The sequence below is a fragment of the Ochlerotatus camptorhynchus genome, unplaced genomic scaffold (genome assembly GCF_037179485.1).
Source record: "Ochlerotatus camptorhynchus isolate MF236.1 unplaced genomic scaffold, CSIRO-AGI_Acam_v1.1 ptg000203l, whole genome shotgun sequence".
NCBI lineage: Eukaryota > Metazoa > Arthropoda > Insecta > Diptera > Culicidae > Ochlerotatus > Ochlerotatus camptorhynchus.
Window position 1 is genome coordinate 1,852,033 of NW_027040693.1, and position 17,442 is coordinate 1,869,474.

At 43.5% G+C, this 17,442-nt stretch overlaps 1 protein-coding gene across 1 annotated transcript in view; it reads left to right on the forward strand.

Moving 5' to 3' along the window:
- The window catches only part of orb2, a 1,372,010-nt gene that overhangs the window by 35,764 nt on the left and 1,318,804 nt on the right, over window positions 1-17,442 (forward strand). Inside the window, 1 exon segment of the mRNA XM_065224014.1 lies at window positions 3,424-5,560. Within this exon segment, the coding sequence (XP_065080086.1) occupies window positions 4,022-5,560 (1,539 nt within the window). The 5' untranslated portion in view covers window positions 3,424-4,021.

Sequence of the window (17,442 nt, forward strand, 5' to 3'; positions counted from 1 at the left end):
ATAAGTTGGATTCATCGTTTCGTGAGTTTGGCGTCTCCCAGCCAGTTTATTTTCGGTCTTTCAACCCACGGATGGATAAATGGGTCTCCGGTGTAATTTCGGCTCGCTTAGGAGACTTGCACTATCAGGTTGACTATAATGGCAAAAAGTGTAAACGGCATATCGATCAGCTCCAGAATCGCGTACCTGGTTTGCCGAGAAATGGCTGTGGTATGAGTGACAAACCAGATCCATATTCTTCACGATTTGCGTTGGAATCAACACCAATCGACGGTTCCACTACAGCCGGTCTTCAGGAACAGCCACCATCACCCCAGGTATAAAAAAACAGTGGTGGTGAGCAGTTCACCACCCCGAGCATCACCCGCGATGCTAGTGGAGTGGTAACACCTCCAGCAGCTCCACGAAGGTCGACAAGAGCCAGGAAGCCACGAATCATCTTCTCGCCAGATGGCCGTTAAAGGAGGGAAATGTGTTATGTTTTCATACACAAATCAACGTTTCTGTACACACTGGCTTCCGCACCTGAACAGACTGGCAGCACTGAGTGTTTTTGACATATGTACCTCTCTTTACCTTTCAATTTTAAACATGTGCTTTTATCGAATAAACGTAATTTTCCTAATCAGTAATAAACGTTAGCATTACCATTATTTAATATTTGAAACATTTGTAAGCAAACACGTCAATCGCCGATTTCTCGCAAATGAAAGCTCAATTTCAAAAACTAATAACACTATGAGGTGAAGGAATTATTGCTCATTCATTTGGCATAGCTTGTTTACGAGATTGAGGTTTTTTCAAGAGAAATCGGCGATTGACGTGTTTGTTTACAAAATAAATTACGCTCAAATCTCAAATCACTTCGGAAATGCGAATGATTGCCCATAACAAACAAATATGCAAAATTTCATGCAAGTCGGAAGAGGTCTAGTCTGATCGATTCGTCATTTGAAGTGGAACTGCTCTGATTTGGAATCGCTGACCAAAATCGGTGTGTGAATTCAAGAGCAAATTTTCATTATGTCGTAGGTAACATTCGCACCAATCCGAGAAAAATAAAGTTTTGTTTTGATGACCGAAAAGTTATTCCTATTTCCAAGTAAACACATATAATCTCATAGTGATAGCAATGTTTAACATATTTAGCAGGGTTTTAATCATACAAATGCAAATCGCTAGCTTTCATGCTAAAAATACTGGTTTTTGAGTCAAAAGTCATTATACGTCGTTTGGTGGCCCCTATTGTTGCTTAAGTCAAAGTGTATTTACCAGGATATTCGGGAGAATTATCAATTACGTCTCCTTACGTGCAGCCCATTCATCATTTTAGGACTACCGAAATCATCTTAGCAACAAACAGTTCGATTTATTCACTTTAATAATGAGACAGCGAAACGACGAACATACACTTTTCACGGGTTTCTCAGCACTGTTACTTAAGTCAAACGGCATCTCCATAGAAATTGGGTGACTTAAGTAACATCGAAAACTATTTTGATCGGAAGGTGATTACGTCAAAAAGCAATTTGACTGGCAAATAAATTTAAAAATGTGATTTGATCCTATATTCGGACAGTATATAGTGTAATAGCAGGAGAATCGATTGACACTGATAGCTCGACTTTGTTTACCTTTGTTACATTCGACGTAATGAAAATTTGCTCTTGAATTGTCACTGAGCCTTCCCCTCCATAAAATCCCGACCTAATTTGGGGCTGTTTATAAACTTCCTGCGACAGTTTAGGGGGGGGGGGGTTGTCAATTATCCACGGCCCATGCAAATTAAAAAAATGTATGGACAATTGACTAAGCAGCTGTCTACGTAGTAAATGAACAGCCCTTTGGCTGTCTAAATCTCGGCAGTATTAAAGAAGTGTATAGCCAAGCATTTTCTGTCCAAACCGATCAACGCTTTCCCAAATCCCCTAGCAAAAAAACTATCCACCTACATCACCAAAATTATCCACCGCACGGTTGCCAGTTATTCCCCCTTCTCTCAAATGTGTATCAATCCAAACCCGGCCGTTATTATCCACCCCGGACCGAGTATCGGTATTGCTCCTTTTTGCACTCCCCTGATGTCGGTGCGTTCGTCCGGTTTTCCAATCGCCAGCAAAACAAAGAGGAAACGCATCCAGTTTTCAAGGGTTGGTCCCACGAGTCCCCTCTTTCCACTTCCATTCACTCTCGCTCCGCAACCCCCTGCAACCATCACGTTTAACTAAAAAAAAGCCGGCTAGTGCTCCTTCGGCCAAGGGTGCCGAGGGGTGACGGGAGACTAATTTTCTGTGTCAGTAGGTTTTTCCAAGACGAAGTTTTTCCCTTACTACTTGCGTGCAGTGCAGACGGACGGGTTGTAGTAACAACAACTTTTGGATTTGGTGTGCAGGATTTCGGTGTTGCTTTCCTCCGATGCTTTTTCGATTCGGTCGACGGGACGGACGGATGGATGATGATGATGATGGCTTCTTGCCCCGGTGTGGTGCGGACTGGGAAATGCTATTGGTGGTAGTGAGTACGGGATTCGCTGGTAGGGATATGTGTGGGTAGGCATAGGACGGCTCTTTATCAAAACCCTCCTGCAGGATTGATTATTCCTGACGACTTGAGTTCGCGTACCGACAACAGATTAACAGAAGTGGTGTGTATCGGTTCAGGGGGTGGTGATGATGGCGAGAGTGAGAGCGTGAGTTACCACCTTCAAGCGATTAGCGATTGAAGGTCACAGCGCGCATGTCCTGCCGAAATTCCCCTTATTTCGCGATGCGTTCGGGTACGAACGCCGGAAGACGTGCTGCACTGCTTTTCCGATGACGATGATGATGATGATGATGATGACGATGATGATGATGATGATGGCGATGATGGGTGGTTAGTCCGCATACAACTGGGCTACCGTGGCACTAGGCTACGAATTGCGTAGCGTAGTTTCTCTCTGACGTCACGCACACGTCGGTTCCCGTTCGGATGGGAACTCACTCTCCGTCGTCGGTGCCGTCTTCGTTACGTTCGTCTTCATCGTGATGGTTCGTGGGGGGATCCCGAAAGCTCTCGGATCCTGGCTCTGTGCGGGTAGACTTCACGAATTCCCCCATCGAGCAGGCACACAAGTTTCCCGTGCCAACGCAACCAGAACGTAGCAAAGCTTCACTCGGTGCGGTCGTGTAACATCATCTCACAGAGGCAAAGAAAACCGTGTTTGTGTGTGGCTATTTCCCAGGAAAAGAGAAGCAAACGCGCTTTCGGATATTTCTGCAACTGCCCGGAAGTGGAAAACTCTTGTTCGGGTCGGGTAGCAAGTGCTTTCGCAAGAATCGTCGAACAGCGCTGGCCGTAGTCGAAGGGTGACGCACCATTGGAAGGGTGACGACGGAGCTGCAGCAGCAGGAAATAGCTAATCGTGGGGGTGTTTTTGTACAGATTTAGGCAGGTGCTGAACCGCGCTTAAGGCAGCCGGGAAGAATTCGTCCGAAAGTTGAACAGAACCGAAGGCGAGTGTGTCTACGTTTGAAGAAGTGATACGGAAGAAAACCAACCAACAGCATTGTCGCATTCTGTGTTCGCTTAATCGAAGAGGCTTTAAGAAAGATATCGCTAGCCAAGAGTTCGTTTTCAACGGTCGCTTTTTGTAACATTTTATAAATCATTGCAAGTGAGAAGATTTGTGTGACGGTGGTTGATTGCGCGATATCCAGAGTTTAGTTTTCTAAATAAAAAGCAAAGCACTTTTTATCGAGCTAACCGAGGTAGTTACAGTTGATGTGTGTAGTTTTAAGAAATTTAATCTAGTCAAAGTGTTTATTTTTCTTCATTTTAAAAGTCGAAAAAAATTTGTATGAAGAACCTGTTTGTGTGGAAAGTGATGCGTTTGTGAAGATCTTTCATCGCTATATGAATCATTGGTGAAGAAACTAAGAAAACTTACCGTCTAACCAGAAGCGAAGCACCCCGGAAGATAAACTGATCCAGCTAGTTCCGAATAGCGCGCGCGTTTGGTGAACTTGAATCCGCTTCTTAAATGGGTGATTTTCTGTACGGTGGTTCGGTACTGGCGAATGATTCGTGCGTGTCCAGCCAGTCGTTGCTCGACACGTTGAGTATCAACAATCTGCTGAACATCAAGCACCTTTCGAACGGAGCAGGCAACTCGGTGGGTGGTGGTCTAAGTCCCTCGGCTTCGGAACCGTCGAACGGAGCAAGTTCAAACTCGGTGGACTCCATCGTCAACGATAACAACAACTCGTCGTCCTGTGGCGCCAAAAAGTCAACCATGCCAACTAGCAGCAACAGCATCGTGACCAGTGTCGTCGGAGGCAGTGGCGTCGATGAGTCTGGAATGCTGATCGCTCACTCACAGATTGCGTCCAGCAACTCGGCCGGAACCATTCCAACCATCACGACAGCCATCTCGTCCGAGTGCTCGCTAACTGCGTCCAGTGTCAACACTCTATCGCTCCAGTTGAACGCGGCACAGTCCGACGACGATACTTCGACCTCGTCGCTGCTGAACGGAGGAGGCTCCGGAGCTTCACCGATCGTTTCCCTCAACAGTCACAACAACAACAATAACAACAACCCGAACGCCGCCAACAACAATCTACTGATCGAAAACTCCGAACTGCATCTTCCCAGTGCTGCCGAAGAACTCGGCCTCAAAGCGGCCGACCTGAGCTGCCTCAGCGTGACTTCCAGCCTGATGAATGGCGGAACCTCATCGCACATGATTCTTCCACCGACTGGCTTAAACTTTGGAGCCACTCCGGACCACAGCCCATGGTCCAACAGTATCGATGATCCAACCACCGCTGCCAGTTCCCATATCTCGATCAACGGCCTGGGTGGATTCCAGAACTATTCCAACAACCACATGTACAACGGTGCCGCTGTGGCTGCCGCAGCTGCCGCGGCCGCTGCCCAGCAGCAACGTCGTGCTATCACTGCTTCCCACGGAGGATTCCCCCATCATGGCTTATCCTCGAACACAGTCGGTCCCAATCATATGCTCCAGCACCATGGCTCCGCTCAAAACCAACCCCAGCAGAATCAGTTTAAAAACTCCTACCCAACCTGGTCCAATCCTGCCCCCGCTGGTCCCTGGTCACAGCAACAGCACACCCAGCAAAATCAAAATCCCATGAACTCCTGGAACCGTGGCCGCTCCGTTCCGAACATGAACCTTGGTAACGGCCTCACCAACCAACTCCACCAACGCAAACCGCACAATCCCAACTCCCAATCCCAAGCCCTCTCGCCATACGCCAACCACCTGCACCAGCAGCAACAACAACAACAACAACAACAGCAGCAGCAGCAACAACAGCAACAACAACAACAACAACCCCCATCTCACCTCCAGCAGTCCCTTTCCGTCGCTTCGAACCTCATCAACTCCCCCTCCAAGTATCGTCGCAGCACTTCCTATCCGGGCAAATCCGGGCTGCCAAACTCTGGTGGTGGTGGCGGTGTCGGCGGAATGGGCGGAGGTGGATTCGGTGCCGGTCCGCTCGATGTCGTCCCGCTGGACGATAGCCGTGATCCGTTCCTGTCATCATATCAGGTAGGTGGCTAAAATTAACCCCACAAAGAATAACCTTGAAATTTGTCGTCTTTCGCACACCGCTGCTGACCTTGCCCTTAAGACGCGAAATGATGCGTTTCTTTAGATCGTTTTTGTGTGTGCGAGCGAGAGAAAGAGAGACAGAGAAAGAGTGTGCGTGGCGCGTGCGGTGAGCTAAAGATAAAATCGAAGGTGTGATGTGCGATGGGCGATGTTGGTGGGTGGGACCGAGCGGGGAGGGAGCAAAGAGAAACGGAAATGCAACTGTGCAGCTGCATCAGACGATGATGGGTGTGGGTTGAGGGAGGTTCTCTCTAGGTATGCGAGTAAATGCGAAGCCATTATTGATGAACAGTGGGGGCCTTTTTTTTCGACAAAACCGAACGGAGTCGTTGATTGGGTATCGTTTAAATATTTATTTATTTATTTGATCCAAAAGCCCGTTTTAAAATTGTTCAAACTTAACAATGCTCTTTTGTTCGTGTAGGTAATTCAGGACTTGAAATTTGGTTTAAGGGTTATGGGTCATTAGGCCTAATTCCACTAGACCGATTGGGTCATTAGGCCGCACATCTAAGGTGGCTTACATTTAGTACGACACGCAAATCTGGAAAATTTTAAACCCCCCCCCCCCCTTCTCACGCGTTCATAGATTTTAAACCCTCCCGCATCGAAAAATACGTCACGTTCTACACTCCCCTACCCTCCATTTTTTAACATTTTTATTTCAACTTCAATATTAATTTATCGTAAAATAACTGCATGAACAAAAATCAAACATAAAAAAGTCATCTCACAAGAAAAAAAAATCAATCATTTCAAGCATATAGAGGAAATGGCTCCAATGTTGGCCTATGGATCTAAGATTGGGCCCATCGCTAAAAATCTGCTATTTATCAATTTTGTCTAGATGAACGCGTCATTGGGACGGTACTAATGGATATTTTTGGTCGCAATTGAAAAAATTAGTGGATTGCTATATTTATGTATGGGCTCAAATTAGGAACATTTAGGCCGACATTACATCCATTTCCCTTAACTCTTTCATCCATGGGCACTGCAGATAATCACCGATTGCTTTGATCGGGTACGTTTCAGCAGCCTCCAGTATGTCAGAAGAAAATTCGTTCCAGTATCGACCTTCATTTCCATCACAACATTCGAATTCGTCAGCTCCATTTGGAAGGATGAGAATTTCATGCTGACGCCTAGGAGCAATCCGTTTTGGAGCAACTTTTCTAGCGGCTTGAGTCATTCTGTGTACTTTGTTGTGTTCTCTCAGCATCACCTGGGATGCGAAATAGAGACCGACAAAATAACACATACTTTGTCTTTCAAAGAATTTTTAAGCGACGGACAGTACAGATCATATGGGAGAATCTTGAAACCAGCAAATTGTCTCTGATAGCAACTGTTAGCCCCTCAGATGATTGTGCCAACGGAACTGATCGCGGCATTCAAGTGCTTTTGGGTCAACTTTTGAAGTATTCTAGTCAATATACTCAACCACCGTAGGGAAACCATTAATTGATAAATCACCCCATACTCCAGCCAACGTCTCTCCTGAAAACTTATGTTTCTTTCCAAGCTCCATATACGTAGTGCGAAGTTGTGAGTCCAAATACGATCGAAAGTAATCATGAGTGATGATCAGCCCAGCCAACTCCTTATTAAGAGGTGCCATTCTCCTTTCCACGCGATTGAATATACTTCTCCCGGAAGCATTCGTGGCGATAAAAAATGCATCCATGTTAGAAAGTGGTGATCAGCTACCAGTACAACTTTTCAAAGAGCGTGGATTTCCATCCGGACCTTGATGACACCACGACTACTTTCATTATAGATTCAAACTCTTCCAGTTCTAACAGCCGCTTGAAGTCGATAGCAGTGAGTCGGCAGTAGAAGAGGCATGTTTCCCTGACCGTATGGCATCATAAGTTGGACCTGAGTATCCAACTGCTTCTGCTTGACTACAATCCAGTCGTGATCTGGGAGAGTCAGCGTGTATTTAACGTGCATTAGTATGGGTGCCTTCCTTAGCTCAGTCGGTAAAGGCGCAGCTACAAAGCAAGACCATGCTGGAGGTGGCTGGGTTGAATTCCCGGTCCGGTCTAGGAATTTTTCGGGTTGGAAAGTTTCTTGACTTCCCTGGGCATAGAAGTATGATTGGACTTGCCACACAATTATACTAATGCAAAAATGATACAGGCATCGAAAGCTCTCAATTAATAACTGTGGAAGTGCATCTAGAACACTAAGTTGAGAGCACGCAATAAGCGATATGTAATAAGCTTGAAATGCGAAGAAGAAGAAGAAGAAGTAGTATGGGTGCTTGTTTGTGAGCCGCTAGACCTACTACCACCCTCACCTTATCATCCTGGCTTCGGAATGCAACTACCAGTGCTGCAAAATCTCGACAGTACACGGTGATATTGACAATTCTGCTTTGGTCACTCATTTGAGCTAGCAGTCATAGTCAAGGCAAACCATGTGGGGAATTGTCAATGACAATGGTGTCAGTGACGAACATGTGCAGATTTGTTTATTGGCTAAATTAGTAACGAAATTAATTTACTTGAGCAAAACAATTACATGGATCCATTTCAGTGAACAAGTATCTACGTCCTGAGCTACTTGGATAACAATAATGTGACACAGAATGTACTAAATTACACTTTTTGTTACCAGGTGAATCTTTGTCATTGACGAAAAAATGAATGAGATTTTGACGAAGGTTTTTTTGAGGATCAAGTCTGTCAGTGACTATGTGACGAACAATTTTGTCAATATCGAGCGAAAGTCTGTCAATGACAATGACAAATCTCAGCACTGGCAACTACATCAATCTACTTGAGTTACTGAACCGTACAATGCAATATCACGAATCGATTTCAAAAGCTCTGATTGCTGTTCCTCCAGACGTGGGCGACCAATAGTCATTCTTGCGTTGTAATTTATTTATGATTATGTTATCTTATTTATTCAATATGTTTTAATAAATTGAATACCTGTTTCTGAGATTGCTTCAATTAACTTCTGTTTCGAAAACTTCACCTGATCCCTGTGCTTTTGCTGTCTCTCCTGTTCAGAAATTTTCGAATTCAAATCTTTTTCCAATTTTACCCTTTTATTGGTCAATCCACGAAGCTTTTCGAACTCTGCGTTGGTCATTAAGCCAGCTGAACTAGGTTCTTTGAGGCGTAAAACTTGCTCCTTCACATCGTTCAGTTAAGTTTTAAGCCTCTCCTGTGCAGACGCTGGACGCTTCTGACAACCGGATGTGCTGGGTTGTGGTGAAACTTCGATGGGAACTTCTTTACATTTAGGTAGCTCTGAATCTTAAACAACAGCTTTCCAAGGCTTTGCTGCAGCAAAACTGCAACATTATGGCTTTTCGGTTGCAAACAAGTGCCTCCAGTTCACTTCATGCTTGCCTTGGGATTCGTTGAATTTCATTTCATTACAGAACTTCATGCCATCGGTTTGGCACACAGATTTTTCAGTTTCCGGATACGCTTTCACGAACGCGTATCAATTCATTTTTATACATTTTGATCAACTTCAAAATCACTTTTGAAACACTTAATTATCAATCCAAACCAGTTGCAAAAATAGGTTTACGAATGAATGGAGAGGAACTGTCACTTCTCATTCATAAGCAAATAAACCGAAAAGTGGGTTGGAAAATAAAATACTCCAAAGTTTGAGTTCAGTAAGCGAATGAGTAAAAGTGACGCACAAATGAGTAAGCAAATCTCTGAGTTAGTTTAGTTTTCAGTGTACAACGCAACGAGCACCCCTGTTTATCACTCGGCAGTCAAACGATGAGTGCAGTCAAACTTTCTACGTTTCCCTTGCTTAAGCATTTAGATTAGCATTCTATGCCCCTCCTTTTTCCTGTATTTTGCTGACGTAGGTGAATGAATAGAAAAAAAAGCAGACGAAAATGATATTGACTATTGAGTACCAGTTCGTCTCTCTGTTATCTCGATAATCATAGCGACCGAGCACGCGATTGGTTGATTACGGCTAAACACTTCGATCAATTTTAAATAATTAACCATTACCAAACAAATCTTACATTCAACCTGAATAAAATGGTGTGATTAAAATTGGATAAATGACCATTAGAGTGATGCAAAATTTGAAATTTTTGCTCCACAATACTTAAACGATTCCAAATCGGATCCTGACTAACCTCTCAAAATTTGAACCCATTTGGTGAGAAACTGAGATGGCACAAACCATTTGAAGTTTGTATGGGAATTACTATGGTAAAACCAAGATTTTTGTTCATGTCTATCTAATAATTCACCATATCGGTCTGCTTCAAAAGCTTTCAACTTTACTTGTAGGAAATTTTTCCAGCTACAACTTTGTTCAAAACTACTTTTTGATTAAATGCAAGCATGGAAAGTTATCAATGGTTCAATGCGCTGATGTCTTATGATCATGCTCAATCAACTGCTCAGCAGGCAGCTACTCCGATGAGCTGGATGTTCGACGGAATTTTAGGTACGTGTTTGGCAAAGATAACCCATGGACCATGGCAGCGAATTTCAGGACGGTAAATGCAGCTTTTCCATTTCGCTGGACCAATTTGCATCTGCGTCTGGTTGTTTTTCATTGGTGTGAGGTGCATGTATTGAGCTGCTAGGAATTCTACGACGTCCACGCTGCAGCGAACAAGTCCGAGGTCAAACCGTCCAACTTGCAACGTTGAATGATTGAAATGATTGAACTTTCTGATGGCTGTGTTATGTATGATAAATTTGAATTTTTACATATATATATATTCATTGTTAACTAGTTAAATATTTATCAATTATAATGTGCGACATACCACACAAATCTTATAACACTGATAAATCGATCGACGCACAAATCATCAAAATCCATTGATTATTGGCCAAGTTATAAGCATTTAAAGTCTGACCAATTTTCGTTGCATTTCCCTGAATTGGCACCCTTCCCAAAAGACATTGTCCTACGTCAAAAATTCCCGGCGGCCAGTTCACTTCTACCCACTTTTGACTTGTTAGTCTATTTTTCTCCTTCTAATGTTGTCAAACACGAGGAGAACAACCACACAACAGGGGTAGTAAACTATGAGAACCCACCATATTTTCTCTTCCTGCACTACACTATCTATAATCACATATCAGTCCCATATAGATTTTCGTCAATTTTGAGGCAACAACGCTATCTGCTATAAATTGGCATCCACCTTCATATTATGTGATAAAACTACGGTCTTTGATCTTGAAAAATGTGAAAACAACAGCAAATCAGTTTGTCCCTTGCTTGATGTATCGCAGTAATCACATATCAGTCCCATCCTGAAAATCAATCGTCCAGAGGTGAAGTTACAGTTCTGCTTTTCGAGTTGAACTGATTTTAATTTGAAAATAATATTAATAAATTTACCCCTCCCCTTGGCTAGTTTTTGCACCTTGCTGTTGGTGGGCGGGCTTAATTTCATGCTTTATAGAGAGCGTCTTTGAAGCTTTGCGAAAATTTCAGAATATCTACGAAGCTTTATGGATTTCTATTATGTTTTCTAAACTTCTACGATGTCCCTGGAGTGTTAAGAAATTTCCTGAAGTAAAGAAGGAATTAAAGTCATTTGTACTCGAAAAAAATTAAACACTTTCTTTTGTGTATAACTTTTTATTGTATGTGTAAAAATTGATGAAGTTTTGACTAAAACCAGTCTAGAGTATATTGTTTACATGTATGAAATCTCGTCACAATCTGTCAAGTGGTTATCGAGAAGGCATCCAAGCAAGAAGTGCTTCGACAACAAATTATGGGAGCGGTCATTGAATCAAGTGTAAAAATTTAATTATTCTTTGCATATCTATAGTAAGCTATCATCCTCATCTATTAATTATTTTCAAGAAAATCAATTTTCAATAACTGAGTGAAAAGTTATTAACACATGAGCTGTTGGTGTGTACAACTGTGCATGCCAAGCATGCCCACAGGTGGATAGCGAAATAGTTTGGCGTCGACAATTCGACCGTGGCCCGTGTAGTAAAATCGTTCAAGGAGACCCAGACGACCTAGAGGCGAGCTGGCAGTGGAAGACAAGCAAATACAACCGACCCCGTGAACGCAAGGAAGGTGAGGGATTACTTCAAGCGCAATCCAAACCTTCAGATTTGGGACGTGACCAAGAAGGTCAATTCTTCCGTCTGGTTCGTCCAGCAGACAATGAAGCGGGCCGAACTTCATGTATTCAAGGTAAGGAAAGCACCTAACTGAACCGATAAACTGAATACGGTGGCCAAATCTCTCGTTTTTTCTCGTCGTCTTAGGCAGTTTCTGAAATCAAACGGCCTCCTTGACGATCGGCAGCATGCGTTCCGCCAAGGACACGGATCCTCCACTTACTTTGCAGCCCTCGGGAAAGTACTTAAGGAAGCCCAGAACAACGGTCAGCCTGCGGAGTCTCCTTTGATATTTCTCCCTTTCCCCGAGGAAACTGGAGTGCCCCAGGGATACGTCAAAGCGGTAACGCTATTCCTGGTGGCAATGAACGGGTTATTCAGCCCATTGTCCATGAACGTGCGCGTAATCGTTTATACCGACGACATACTCATCGTCGAACGACTAAGCGGACCATGAACATAGCTCAAACAGCAGTCTCCGCCGTCAGCAGGTGGGCGCTATCGGTTGGTTTCCAGCTCTCTGCGCCGAAGCGTGTAGTGTAATAAATAAAACAGTGCGTGTTCTGGGGGTAGTACTGGATGGCACCCTAAGCTTCAACCAGCACTTCAGGATGGTGAAAGAAAACTGTCGTAGCCGCATCAACATAGTCAGGACAATCTCCCGCCAGCATCGCTCCAGCAACCGTGAGATACACCTTCGTGTCACTCGGGCTGTTATCGACAGTCAACTTTTCTACGGCCTCGAAATAACCTGCTCAACCACCGAGAAGCTCAACCACATCCAACGCTTTACGGACAGATCGCGGTCGCGGGCTGAAGTTGGACTCGGAGTGGCAGGACCGAACACTGCAACGAGTCAAAGTCTACCAGAGGAGTGTTCCGTCTTTTCCACTGAAGCCGCAGCTATTCTAGACGCATCCAACACTCTGGCAGATCAACCGATCCTCGTATTAACTGACTCACACAGCGTCAACCAAGCGCTGGAAGCCGAAACACCGAGCCACCCCTGGATACAAGCCATTACACGGTACGCCCTACCTTCAACCATTTTTACGTGGATCCCCGGACACTGTGGTGTTCCCGGAAACGAGGCTGCGGACAGATTGGCGGGATCTGGTGCATCCCGTCCCCGCTACACCAGGAACGTACCCCTCCTAGACGTCAGGCGTTGGATTGTGAATACTATTATGGAAGCCTGGCAGCAGGAATGGTTCCAGTCGCGGAAATCGGAAATCGTACGCCCCTAGCTGGACAGCCAAAAGTACAAAGACCAGCGGATCATCTCAAGACTCCTGGCCGCCCATGCGAGGATTTCTTGGAATTTCAGTGGGACACCTTTCCGCAAGGTTTGTTCAATTTGTAGCATCCCCGCCTTGGTGGAACACGTGCTGTGTGTCTGCCCGGAGTTCCAGAAGCTACGCTAACAACACGGACTCCCGGAGAACGTCAGGAATCTGCTCCTACGGTGGAGCTCTACCTTGTTTGCGCACCCAGTCCCAATCCTCACTTTACATTAAGTGTTTTAAATGTTGTCTATCTCATTCGTTGGGTAATCACGTCAAGTTAATGTCAAATTGAAACCTATTTTTTTTAAGCAGGTTCTAGCCTGACCATCTGCCATATAACGTGAGGAACTAGCCTACGGCTAAAAATCATGGCAATAAAGAAAAAAGGGACCAAATCCCACGCCAGGAAGTTGTACCGCGAGTGGTTGGTGCAGCCGAAATACGTCGTATAGACGTACATTAAAGTGGACGCCAAGCAGATCCCCGGCTTGGAGTTTTTCGTTGGCAAATCCAGCCTGGATGTTCCAGAGATATTTCGGAAGAAGAGGGTCGACAAATTTGCCAAGAAGTACTTAGTGTGGCAGGCGATTTGTGGGAGCAGGAAATTCAGCAAGCCGTATGTAACGACCGGCACCATCAACGGCCAAATATATAAAGAAGACTGCCTCCAGAAGCGCCTGCTGTCCTTCCTTTGGTCACACGAAGGTGACACTCTGTTTTGGCCAGGCATCGTGTCATTACGCAAAACCGGTGATGGAGTGGTATGAAGCCAACGATGTTGTTTTTGTGCCGAAGGAGGCAAATCTGCCAAACTTGCCAGAACTTCGCCCAATAGAAAAATTGGGCAAGCTCCGGAAAACAGAGAAGGTCTTCAAAAACGACAAGGATTTGAAGAAAGAGTGGATGAAAGTGTGAATGAAAGATGGCGGAAGTGTTGCACAGGATTTGGTGGGTAGCTTTAAGTCTAAGGTGTGGGCATTCAGCCTAGGAGAGGAGGTTGAATAAACCAACTTTGCAAAACATAGCTAAAATGTGTTTATTTATTCCCTTAGAGTTTCAAAAGTATCTGACTTAAAAATAATGTTTGGTGATCATTTATGTCTGTTGCATTTTTTTCGAGTACAGTCTTTATTTGCTATGTTACATGAACGTTTGATGAATTTTAACAATGATTCACTAAACCTCTATACAGTTCTCAGCACTCTTACGGAGTTTGCAGAATTTTTACAAATTCAGCCGAACTTCTATAATGTTCAGTAAAATTTAACAAAGCTTTCTTAATTTCTATGAAGTTCAGTAAATTTCCACAATGTTTCTGCACTTCAAGAAAGTTGCCTGAACTTTTTTTTCCTCGAATTTACTTGAAGTTCCACAATGATCAATGAAGTTCTTTGAAGTTCCAGAACAATCCCCTGAACTTTTACTACGTTCCCCGAACGCCAACAGAAACGGAGCTCATACGAAAATGCGTTTATTTTTTCAAAGTTCAATATAATAGCTATACTTTATTAGGTATTATGCTTATTGTAAGACCATTGCTTCAGTCTTGCTTCTTACCATGGGCCATAGCTCGAGCTTGCCTTCGTACACGACCCATCATCTTCTGCACGAGCCCTGTTCCCACTTGTTTGGCTACCAAATTTCATTTCCGCTTGAAATCCTTCAGGTCAACTGCAGTTCCATCCTTTTTCTTCAGCATGTGCTTCACAATTGACCAGTATTCCTCAATTGGCCTCAGTTCCGGAGTATTGGCCGGGTTCATCTCCTTGGGAAGTACTGTGACGCCATTTACGCTGTACCACTGTTTGGTGGAATTTAAGTAATGGCAGCTTGCCAAGTCTGGCAAGAATAGGTAATCCACTTCATGCTGCTCCAGAAAAGGCAGTTGTCTCTTCCGTAGGCACTCCTTCTGGTAAATTTGCTGGTTCATGGTTCCAGAAGTAACGAAAGTTTCACGTTTCAGCCAGACAAGGAACTTTTTGGGGAATTTAGACTTCTTTTTGATTATGCATTCGTCCGGGGCATTCTTCCAGTCAACCGAGGTATACAATTCCTACACGGGAATTTGATCGAAAACTGCCAGAAACTTCTTCTTCTTCTTATTCTTCTTCTTCTTCTTTCCGTTATTAAACGTCGGTCTCTGTTCCGCAATCTAGTGCCAATCACCGACGGACATCGATTGCCATCCATTGACGGCAATCGAATATGCAGGAAGGCAGCTTCCACACCTGCGTAGGATATCGCACCCATTCAACACACATGGGTCGGGACCAACGGCTTTACTTCCCTTCCGAAGGAAGACGTGACCAGAGATTTTTATGCCTCAGAAAAATCCCACCGACCTCGGCTGGGATTGAACCCAGACCCATTGGGGTGTAAGAAAGCAGTCACACTTACCACTACACCGGGATTCTCGTACTTGCTCCGGTGAAGCCATGATGTAAACAAATGAACTTACTCTGTCAACCAATGCCTACTGTCACTAGCGTGCACAGGAATCTTGTTAAGGAGGGGATTTTTTTTTTCTTTGGTGCATTTAATCTGGGGATGGAGAGTGCTCCAAAGTACGTCGTAGATGGTGCTGTCCTCCTCCCACTTTTTCCCTACTGTTAAATTTAGCCACTTTCACTTATTTTTTGCTCCGGTTGTGGTTCATCTTCTTCAATGCAAACTGCTTTCAGACAGCCAATGGAAATTGGCAATTTAATCCCATCGACAATGTCGATGATGATCGGTTCGTCAAATGGTTGCGATAGTAGGGCTTTATCCGAAATTATACATTTGCTGCAATGTTGTTGCCTTGGTGGTTGAATTCAGCTGAAGTCACGTCAGATGGTGGTGATAGCATCGACAAACCGAGATGAATGACCAATAAGAATCGCATTCTTCTTTCGCATGCACTCTGCGTCGACAAGTACAAGGTTCAAACAGTGCACATAGTTGTGAACAAACAGTATATTGCTCTTCATCAATCCAATCTTGATCATTGATATTGAGTGCTTGGGAATGATGAAATCTGCAAGTAGTAGACGAAATACGCGAGTTAAAAGAAAATAAACCAACACACTCAAAGCTGTTCATTGACATTTTCAGAGAAGATTCTTCGACGATTTTTTAGTAAGACAACAATCGACCAAGGTTCAATGGCAAACTAATACCCACTTTTCAATTAGGGAATCCAAAAGCTTTTTTTTTAAACTATATGAGCTCTTTTGAAATTCTTCTCAGTATTTAGAACTCTCCTTGACTTATACTCAGAATACCTTGGAACTGAAATTCCCTTAGAGTTTCAGAAGAATTTCCCCAGTATTATCCAGAAAATATTCCCGGAATGAGCTAGAAATTATCGGTACTCTCTTGAAATTTTCCTCAAAATCCCTTTGGAATTTCACTCAAAATTTAATTTTCTCTGTATTCTTTTCGGAATTATCTTGGAACTATAACAGGATTCACTAGAAATTATTCGCAAAATTTTCTTGGAATACTCTCCAGAAATTCTTTGGGACTGTCCTCAGAATTCAATATCCTTGCGGATCTTCTCGGATTTTTTTAGAACTCTCCTGAGAGCTGTTTGGAAATTCTTCTCAGAAGTCCACTGGAATTATATTTAGAACTCTTTATGATTTTTTCTCAGAACACCTTTGAACTGAAAGCGCTAGAAATTTTCCTCGGAATTCGCTTGAAATTTAGCTTAAAATCCCTTTGGAATTTCACTCAAAATTTGATTTTCTCTGTATTCTTTTCGAAATTATCTTGGAACAATCTGCAGGATGTACTAGAAATTATCCGCAGAATTTTCTTTGAATTCTCTCCAGAAATATGTTGGAACTGTCCTAGGAATTCAATATCGTTGAGGTTCTTCTCGAAATATTTTAGATTTTTTTTATTCTCAGAACACCTTGGAACTGAAATCCCCCTAAATTTTTAGCAAAATTTCCTCCGTATTCTCCAGAAATTCTTCCCAAAATGAGCTTGAAATTTCCTTGAAATTTTCCCCAACATCCCTTTGGAATTTCATTCAAAATTTGATTCTCTCTGTCAGTGTTGGAAAAATCATTTTCAAAAAAAGTTCTATCACAGCTCATTGCAGAGATAAATCCCAAAGGAACTTCTCACAAAAAGTTCGCGAACGAGAGATGAAATTTTCATTTCGTATCGCAAAAGATCTTTCGTCTCTCCATCTCACATCATTTCACACGTACTCGTGATTCGAACCAACCAAATATCCCCTCAGCTTTGTTCTTTTTTTTCCAGCGAGTAAAGGTAGGCGATGATCACGCGAGAGTGTCTGTTTGTTTTCTTCTCGTTCTCCGATATTTTTCGCATCCTTCACATTAAATACCATTTCCAGAGAACTTTGAGATTTGGGCGTAATTGCATTTGTAAACAAACACGTCATTCAGCGATTTCTCACGAATCAAAG